Source organism: Phoxinus phoxinus (genome assembly GCF_949152265.1).
Source record: "Phoxinus phoxinus genome assembly, chromosome: 13".
Taxonomy (NCBI): Eukaryota; Metazoa; Chordata; class Actinopteri; order Cypriniformes; family Leuciscidae; genus Phoxinus; species Phoxinus phoxinus.
Genome location: NC_136888.1, coordinates 5846474 through 5857291, shown reverse-complemented (window position 1 = coordinate 5857291; position 10818 = coordinate 5846474). Strand labels below are relative to the sequence as shown.

General features: G+C 36.5%; 1 protein-coding gene across 1 annotated transcript; it reads right to left on the bottom strand.

Moving 5' to 3' along the window:
* Positions 1-2764: 2764 nt before the first annotated feature.
* LOC307009501 (uncharacterized protein) lies at positions 2765-9763 on the bottom strand. Its single transcript, XM_079633294.1, has 11 exons — positions 9029-9763; positions 7972-8292; positions 7372-7536; positions 5767-5958; positions 5196-5525; positions 4910-5004; positions 4715-4765; positions 4127-4508; positions 3842-4021; positions 3538-3678; positions 2765-3251 (listed from the first exon to the last, which is right to left on the bottom strand). Exons 1-10 carry the CDS (start codon positions 9054-9056, stop codon positions 3575-3577), a joined length of 1848 nt encoding a protein of 615 aa, XP_079489420.1. The 5' UTR covers positions 9057-9763; the 3' UTR covers positions 2765-3251; positions 3538-3574.
* Positions 9764-10818: the final 1055 nt, after the last annotated feature.

The window sequence follows — 10818 nt, the reverse complement described above, 5'->3', positions numbered from 1 at the left end:
TGTTATAGTTGCAGCGCAATAAAAAATGCAATCCACCAACTGAATTGAAAATATGATTTGGAATAATATTCCAAGAAGAAGTAGGATTGTTCAAAAAAGATTTTAATCTTGAAAGAGTTATTAAGAGTGGAAAAGTCCACTAAGTCAAAGCCACCCATTGTCTGATCAGCTATCATAACACTTTTTTTAATTAAATGCTTTTTAGATTTCCAAACAAAGTTTACTATCATTTTGTCCAGCATTCTACAAATCTCCACAGGAACATCTAGAGCCATTGCAGGATAGATAACCCGAGATAACCCATCAGCTTTAGAAAGCAACACTCTACCCGTTATAGACAGATCACGCTGTAACCAAGAATTGAATTTGCGTTGAATAGAAAGAATAAGAGGTTCAAAGTTAAGTTTTGATCTTTTTTTCTGATCTTTACATATGATTATACCCAAGTATTTAACTTCGGATTTGACTGGAATGTCACAGACTTTAACATCCATGGACTGTTTAATAGCTAAGAGTTCACATTTGTGCACATTAAGAAATAACCCAGAAGCAGATGAGAAGAGATCAATTATCTTTAAGGCTACAGAAACTTGATCTTTATTATTTAAAAACAGAGTTGTGTCATCAGCCAATTGGCTTATTAATATTGATTGGTTTGTAACAGAGATACCTTTCAAATTACTATTTTGAATGTGGATGGCTAATAATTGCATAGGAAGCAGAAAAAGATATGGTGATATTGGGCAGCCTTGACGGATGCCTCTTTCAATATTAAATCTATGAGTAGTACCATGCTGTAATTTAATTGAAACAACACACATTCTAAATATAAAAAGAAGAGCAGAGTCCACATCACAACTATAACGGTAACGGCACAGAAAAACACACAGAGCGATTTTTTCCCAGCTAATGAACGATAAATACATTGCAGCCAATCAGAATCCATTCCGCTTCAAAGAGCGCCAGCATTTAAAGTGGCAGATGAACAAAAGACTGCAGTATGCTGAGAATGAACAGCTTATCGGTCATTGGGTTTGGACGTTAATATAGTTAACATTATAGTTATTGTTTTTGGTGTGAATGTGCTTTAAGAATACTGGGTCTGCATTTACTTTTTACAGTGCCTTTCAACTCTCTCTGTTCGTGGGCATCGAAAATGAACCAATAACACAAATTGAAGTCAAAAACAAGTCAAAATGTATTTCTACAGCACATTTAAAAGCAACAGATTTGCACTACAAGTGCTGTACAATAAAACATTGAGCATATAAAAAGAAACAATGCAGCGTCCAAAATATAAACACATTAAACAAAATACATTAAAAAACACAAACAATACAAAAAATATTAAGTTGAACATATTTGTCAGTACTAAGCATTCCTAATTTATCTGTAATATAAATAAGATGATACAGTTGTTATTTTTCATTACTCTGAATGACACAACTTCTACTTCAGCTTATATTGACGGCCATCAACTGGCCACTTACATTAAACAATGAGCTTGACCAGCAAAGTTAATCACAATTATTCACAACATCTACTTATTTTTCAAAAAATCTAACAATATAAGTGTTTTGTGGCATTTCACTGAATGACATGTGTTTGTAACTCAGGCTACCACACCATGAAAAATGATCAAATATGTAAGAAGAATAAAGCCACTTTTCTGCGGCACCACATGATCTTCAGGCGCCATTTGATGATGTCACAGACTGTCAAATCAATATGTGTTTATATGATTTCAGAAAAGCTTCTTGATCCTGTGACACTGAATGACCCCGACAACACTTTCTGGACAAAACTCCCCCTTTTTTGAAATACTTACAAATAATAATAAGACATGATCCTTTTAATATAACACAGCCAAACACTTATGTGAACATGCCAAGAAAAAGATAAACGAGTTTGGTATTTTATGTTTAGTTAAAGATGTAATGGCAAAATCAAAGTCCAGACCATTACGCTGAATCACAATTTTACACTTTGGAACATTATTACCCCCATATTTTGACATTTTATTTTCACAAAAGTTATTTGAAATATTAAAGGTGACATATCATGAAAATCTGACTTTTCCCGTGTTTAAGTGCTATAATAATAATAATATATAATCGAGTCCCCGGTGCATCTACCAACCCAGAAACGTGAAAAGTGAAACCCAGTAACTTGTTTTGTTGAGCTTTTCTCTGCAAGCATGTCAAAAAATAAGCCGATCAGATTTCACTCTCCTTAAATTGTACACGGCGTTACTCGTCGTAATTGCATTTTTACTAGTAGCAATTAGAGAGTTCCACAAATTAATTTCTACTAGTCATAAGTCTGTAATTCTTATTACAATGTAATTATTGCCATACGGCATGTAACAGTGTAACAGTTCTAACGCAATGGCAAAAGTTGGAGAAAAGCCTGTAAACTGTCCTGTCGTACAGACGAGCACTGAACACTAGAGTCCCAGCCTCAGAGGAGACAAGAGAGCAGTGGATTCATTTTATTTCCAACAGAAATCCCCCAGAAACAGAGGAGTCGATGTAACTCCACAACATCTAAATGTCTCCACTAACCATTCAGAAACGTCTAAAAGTTGCACCTCTTCCTGAGTCTCTCTGTAAGGCTGCACTCGCGACTGTTATTTCTAAGATTCTGGATGAGATTATTCACGTGTTTTGTTATAGTGTCTGAAGCTCGTGTAAAGGATCGGCCCTCTTCTGAACGGAGCGGAGCAGAAGCTCATTTGCATTTAAAGGGACACACACAAAATAATGGCGCATTTTTACTCACACCCAAAAAGGATAATAAATGATCTGAGGGGATTTTGAGCTGAAATTTCACAGACAGATTCTGGGGACACCATATATTTATATTACATCTTGTGAAACGGGGCATAATATGTCACCTTTAAGGTAGACACTAAGGTAGACACATAACAGGGTTTTGTATATAAAATTACTTTCGTCAATTTAATTTGATGCGGACACAAAATGGTGACGTCTCGTCTTTGACCCGTATACAGATTGGTCATATATACAGATTGGTCATAAATAAGGCGCTATATAAATAAAAATGACTTGTCTTGACTTTTGAAACGAAGCACATGTGTCAGTGAAGACTTGATGACTTCTTTCCAGTCTTGCCGTCGCTCATGTTCTTGCTCTGACGTGGACAGGCTCTGAGTTTCTGTCAGGTTGGTGTTGGACTTCAGGCTTCGGGTCAAGTCTCGAGCCCAGAGCTCTCAGCAAGTGTGTTATTTCCTGTCCAAGACAAAGATTACATGAACAAGTCAACTCATGAATGTTTTTTTAGAGCTAGAACAGAACTGAACTCTGTTTGGGGTTTACTGATTCTGTAATTTCCCTGTTTACTACAGAGATGCCGCTTTAAAAGCATCTGTATAGTATCAAGCGCTGTATAAATGAAGGTGATTTGACTATAACAAGAGCATTACAATGAACACAAATTTGAAAATCTCACTACAAATAATCCAGAATTTAAGACAAAAGGTAATAATCCTGCTCTGCCTGTTACACTTCCTCACACCTGCAACTGATCGAGTGAATCTCCTCAACTTCTCCATCTACTGTTGATCACGATCAAACCATTGATGTTGTAACATCTGCTCTAAGCTGGGGCGTTTAGTTGGATCCCGGGCTAGACACTGTCTAATCAGATCCCTGCAGTCTGTACACATTTTAATAAGGAGAGAGCTGGTTAGTCATGACCATGTGACCTGGCATTTTTGAAAACAGCAATGGCTCTCGCGCCAAACATGTTGAGCTATATATACTAATTCTGACACCCTTCAACCTTTAACTTTCTGTACAAATCATCAATATTCACTCACCTTTGGATAAGTTGGGGTTCTGAAATGTAACTTTGGCTTGTGTGACTTCCGTTCTATTACAAAAAGGAAGACATGCGTTCGACATCTCGTACAGCAACACTCCTAGAGACCAGACGTTTGCTGGGACGGCGTGGAATCGAGCTCCTGTCCAGACTTCAGGTGGGCAGTAAGGCGCTGCTCCTGTAAGAAAGACATTTGCACATTGTTGAGCTTTTTTTTTTTAAAGCATCATCAAATAATCAGTAAGTCACTACCTTCAGGTTTCCACACTCCCAAAATGCTCACCCCTGTATATGTTGTTCTCGTAGCCTTCACTGCTAAACAGCTGACCGCAGCCAAAGTCTATCAGCTTCAGATCTAACGTGTCTATCTTCAACAGGAAATTCTGCGCATGAATGTCATTATGGAAAACCCCACGACGGATGCAGTGTTGCACTGCCAGCACAGCCTGTATCATGATGACCCGTGAGAGCCACTCAAACAAAGGTTGACCGTTGATGCAGTCCAGCAAGCTCTTGCAGGGTCCAGGATACTCCATAACCAGAGTGAAGTCTCTAGGATGTTCAAACCACTCGTACAGTTGTATGACGAAGGGGCTTATGGGTTCTCGCCTCATCATCATCATCAGCAGCGCCACTTCTGTAACGAGAGGTTCAGGATTCCCAGGCTAGAGAGAAGTAGCAGACAGAAGGTTAGCTGGGTAAAAATCTGAAGAAAACATCATTTTGAAATGTACTATTTGTTGATCTTATTTATTTGGTGCCTCTAGGCTTATATTGATCACATTTACACCTAATGCTTCCTACGGGTGTATTAACTACAGTAATCTGCACTCAAACAACTCAATACATATTCAGGTTTTGGCCAACTTACAATATTAAGATAGCGATCGTTGTCAATCTTGCGTATCTGCTTCATGGCAACCTGCACAAAAAAACCCAGTTTCAATAACAGTGACAGTATTCAAGCACCTGACCTTGTACTAAGTATTAAACCATCTGTAAATTATTTTCAATGTGTTTTGATGCATGCAAGAGCAAAATGTGTGTACAATTCAGTAAGATTTACCTTTTTGCCATCAAATTTGCATGTTCCCAGGAACACCCTGCCAAATGCTCCGGATCCAATAATCTTTTCCACGTTGTAGAAAGACTCAAAGAACTCTGAAAAACAAACAGAAAAATATGAGACAATTATTAGCTTGCTAGATCCATTGTTTTATTAAAAAAATATCAGTGCTGGTCGAGCAACAGTAAATGTGACCGGACATGTTAAAAACTTGACTCAGTTATGCATGAAATAGCAAAATCTCTCTCTGTAGACTTTACACTGCCCAGCCTTATTTCAGTGTCACCTGTTGAGCTCTTGTTCACTGGAGAATCCTCCACGGCACCCTGAGCAGTTCGGCCAGTTGAAGTCTCTGTTGGCTCGACAGGAACTTGACCCGGCAGCGGAGGACACGGAAACACTTCCAGGCTGTCGGACCCGGACAAACCCTGTTGGTTTGAGCTCTCCGATCCATCGCCACTCCACCTCCACTCGACGCTGTACGAGCCTCGGCTGCTCAGACTCAACGACTCTCCACACCTCCTCTCCAGGTGGGCCTCAGAGAGGGACCGAGCTGAGGATGACGTGATGCCCGGAGAAGAGTCTGTGGAAGACGTTCTCCAGGATCTGGAGCGGCCTGAGGATGCAACATTTCAGACATCAAAAACTGCTTTTGTTTTATTTATTTGTTTATCATATTAATTATCAATGTCAGTGGTCACATCAAATTGTTACTTTGGTTTCACTTTATTTTGGTCCCTTTAAGACATTATATAAGTAACATTGCATAATTTTAATATTCTGTAAAAACAAGCCTTATTTTGAGTGGAAAATAAGATAATACTGTTTAAAATAATGTTGGAGAAATAATGATTTACCATTATTTGTCTGGACGCCGGAGTGATCTGGAGCAGGGTATGATGGTTCAGGATCAGGATCTGCTGGAGGAACGAAAGGCTCCACAACATTCACAGCACTACAGGAACAGCCGCTGAAAACACCCTTCGTAGCCTTCCAGAGCCTGAGGAGACAACCAGCTCTCTTCCTCTTCCTACACTCTGGAGCTTTTCCTGAAATGAAGAAAAAACAACTATTAGACACATCTCTGACGTCAAATTAAGCAATGATATAATGACATAGCTTACATTTTACTATTAAAATCTTATCTGTAATGCTACAAATGTAAAGTAATGGGAATTGTTCACGCTATCCACCTGACTTCTGCTTAATGCCTGCATAAATGTCCCAACATCTTATTTCACAATATTAATAGTCATTTTATTTCACTATTATCACGATTACGAGGGTGGAGCCTGGTGACTCCGTGTCAATGATAAAGTTATTTTTCTTATTTTATCTGAACTTTTATTAAAAAGAAAACATACATTTCCAGGCTTTATTTGGCCAACTCTGGCACATGTGGCTCAGTTCTTGTAATGGTAAAGATCATATGGGCCATATCTTAAAATATATTTATATTATATTAAACATTGACTTTTATTAAATGCATAGCAATGTCTTATTTATGACATAACCGACTCTGTAATACTCGGCACGACAGCCATTTTGACAATTTTGCATGTTTTTGACAATTCAAGAGAAATAAGTGGTGAAATTGAATTATTTTCTAGATCGTAGGCTGTCTGAGAAGCGGCTTTCTGTGTGTGTGTTTCTGGTGTGTGTCAGACAGCGCAAGTGCCATCGAGTTCATGCCTTATTGAGAACGTTTTGCTAACATTCCCATTAAATTAAGAAATCCTTATTTCTAAATGTTCCCTGAACGTTCAAAACGTCCAGTTTTTTCAACGTTTCAAAAATGTTTTATCTTGGTTAAAGGAACATTCTATTTTATAATTTTGCATTATGGGAACGTTACTTTTGAATGTTCTTGGAAAGTTCTGAAAATGTTAGATGAACGTCCAATTTAAAATATTTCTAAAAAAAAAAAATTGGTTTCACTTTAATTTTGGTCCCTTTAAGACATTCTATGAGTCTATAAGTAACATTGCACCTACATGTCTACTAACTCTCATTGAGTATCAGTAGAGTATCAGTAGAGTATTAGTAGAGTATCAGTAGAGTATTAGTAGAGTATAGTAGAGTATTAGTAGAGTATCAGTAGAGTATTAGTAGAGTATCAGTAGAGTATTAGTAGAGTATTAGTAGAGTATCAGTAGAGTATTAGTAGAGTATCAGTAGAGTATTAGTAGAGTATCAGTAGAGTATCAGTAGAGTATCAGTAGAGTATTAGTAGAGTATCAGTAGAGTATCAGTAGAGTATTAGTAGAGTATCAGTAGAGTATCAGTAGAGTATTAGTAGAGTATCAGTAGAGTATCAGTAGAGTATTAGTAGAGTATCAGTAGAGTATAGTAGAGTATCAGTAGAGTATCAGTAGAGTATCAGTAGAGTATTAGTAGAGTATCAGTAGAGTATCAGTAGAGTATTAGTAGAGTATCAGTAGAGTATAGTAGAGTATTAGTACCTGGAGCAGGGGATGATGGTTCAGGATCAGGATCTGCTGGAGGAACGAAAGGCTCCACAACATTCACAGCACTACAGGAACAGCCGCTGAAAACACCCTTCGTAGCCTTCCAGAGCCTGAGGAGACAACCAGCTCTCTTCCTCTTCCTACACTCTGGAGCTTTTCCTGAAATGAAGAAAACACAACTATTAGACACATCTCTGACGTCAAATTAAGCAATGATATAATGACATAACTTACATTTTACTATTAAAATCTTAATAGTGTGACAGACTCTCTGCTTAATATCGGCAAACTCTTTATTGTGATGCTCCTCCAACAGACATTCAATTGTCTAGAAGTAACATTGCACCTACATGTCTACTAACTCTCATTAGAGTAATAGTAGAGTATTAGTAGACTGGTAGGGTTAGGGTTAAAATAAGTTGACATGTAGTTGCACAGTTACTTATAGTCAACAGAACGTTCAAAAGGGACCATCAAAATAAAGTGTTACCGTTACTTTAGTTGGTTCAACTTTCTGTTTTCGATGACAAATCACCCATTGAAAATAGAAATAGAAACTAAGCCATTACTTCTGTATTAAAAGCCTATTCTGACCTCTGCGAGAGTGTTTAGATGAAGTGGACAGACGTCCATCATCTGGCCTCTGCTTCACCCTCGTCCCGTGAGCCTGACGTCCATCATCTGGCCTCTGCTTCACCCTCGTCCCGTGAGCCTGACGTCCATCTTCTGGCCTCTGCTTCACCCTCGTCCCGTGAGCCTGACCTGTGGACACAGAAAACTCAGAAGAAAGAGATGTTAAATATCCAGGAAGATCCTGGCTCGGGTCTGGCAGCGGATCCTGATCATCAGAACCGGGTCTCCAAACCTCCTGACCAGCCGTCTGAGAGAAAGCAGCTCTCCTGGATCTGGAGCGGCCTGAGGATGGAATATTTCACACATCACATAGTTAGTAATGCTTTAATAATAATAATCAACTTAACATTAACTTTATTGTTAATTTAACTGTTGTATAAAATAAATAGCACATTTGCAATTGTGCACAGGAAAACGGCACTCTTGCTCATGTGATATTCTTTCTAATATAACAACATAATATGATATAAATATAATAAGACAAAAACTAATTTGGGGACATATCTATAACTGCACTGACACATCACGCAGTGAAAGCATGAGAGACAAATGCGATGTCAGCTCCACTCGCAGTGCCTCGTACAGTTAAAACAATGATTACAATATCAACATAGTTCATAGACAAAAATAATCACAATGAATGAACTATTGAACTGACATTTACTTGTTTTCTTATCCTCCTCTCGCGCGCAGGAGACGCGAATTGTCGTAAATGACGCGAATTGTCACGTGAAAAAGCAAATCCACAAAGATAGAATAATAAAAAACAATACTTACGCTAATTAGATAGTTTTCATTTGGAAAGCATTTAGATACGTCTAAGTCAAAGTGTCATCTAACATTTTAGACCTTTCATAGGTAAAAATAAGACTTTTCATAAGTAAAAATAAGACTTTAAGACTTTTTATGGCCTTACATTTTAAAAATCGAATTTAAGACCTTTTAAGGATCCGCGGGGACCCTCAGTCATTGTACAAAATCATACCATAAACCATAAATGAAAAACTGAAGCACTCACCTCCTCTTTCACCCATCATGTGAGCCATCGACGTCCTCCTCCAAACTGCAATCAAATCAATACAAAAATACAACACAAAATACAATACAATAAAATACAAATCTCCTCAGAAACACTCCCCTAAAAATAAAAATAAAACAATAAAAAATAAACTGCTTCTAAAAGAAGAAACAAATGAAAAGTATTCTCAGAAATTATATGACGCAAAAATTCAAAAATATTATCTCAAAAATATAACTATATAAAGGATATATCCTCCGATGTCCTTCTAGAATAAAAGTCTCCTCTCAGAAATCCAGAAAACAGCTTCAAATCGCAAGATTTGCTCAGAAAATTCTCTCAGAAAAGTCTGTAAGCTCGCCTCGTCTCTCAACCAACAGACAGACTGCGATCGTTCAAATGTAAATATATATGCAGAATTCGTAACGCGTCGCTATAGCAACTAAAATTCGAATCACTCATATGCACGCACAGACAGCGATTGGTTCAGTGTAAATGCAGAATTGATAACACGCGTTGCTGAGGCAACTAAGATTTAAAACATTATGCACAGTACAGACATCAAATCTATAATTAGTATTATTATTAATAAGTATTATTATTAAAATCCGTGGAAAATGCGTGCAAAAAGGCACAATAAATCGGACATCATCTTGTGAATTAAATTTGCCCTTCTCCATATATAACCATCAAGGCCAATCAGCTTTCAGTATCACTAATGCGTCATCAACCGGTTAGTATTAGTGGTGAAGAAATCCAAATTATTGTTGAATTCTCTATTAACATTGTTCACAATTGCTACCCAGTTAACTATAAACTTGATAAATTTAATAATAGTTTTACCCCATGTGCTCCTTTGGCAAAGTATTTTGGGTTGACTTTTCAAACTTTGTTAAAAGGTAGGCCAATCTATCTTCAAACTTCTGTATAAGCCAAAAATACTCTCTGATATTAGACCCTTCTCATTTAAAATTTGTAATAATTCATACTTTTTTATATTCACAAATTTTCAGAGAAAAATCCTTCTTTTTTATGTTTAAGAAAGAGTTTGAGGACATCTAAAGCTCTACTGTATGTAAGACTGTCATGGTGTAAAACATTAAAAGCTGATTTAATATTCTTTGTGGTTTTGTCTTGTAACCCTCATTATTGTCTATTATTATTTGTTGCTGTTTTGTCTTGTTTTTGTATTTTGTTATTGTTGCATAATAATAAATATATATTAATAAATCCAAATAAAAAAATAAAAAAATTAATAAAGGGTTCCAAAACAAGACCAAACGAAAAAGGCCATTTACAATTTTTTTCAACGTTTATTAAAAATATACATGCAACATTTCAAGAGATACAAATGTGTCACATATAATGCTCTAAAGAATTCCAGCATCATAAAACTTTGATAACATTTTTAACATCATGTATTGTATATGATGAACATTGAGGATAACATTCATATCAAAGATATTAAAGAAAAAAATACTTTTATTTAGCAAGGAAGCATTACATTGATCAAAATATATTTCAAATAAATTCTGATCTTTCTATTCATCAAAGAATCCTAACAAAAATGTATCACGGTTTCATAAAATAAAAATAAATTAAGCATGCAAAAATGATTTTCAACATTGATAAAAATAAGAACCATAATTGAGCACCAATAATGATTGATAATAGAGCACAAAATCAGCGTGTTGTATGATTTCTGAAGGATCATGTGACACTGAAGACTGAGTAATGCTGAAATCTAGCTTTGACCACAGGAATAAATTACATTTTAAATAATATTAAAA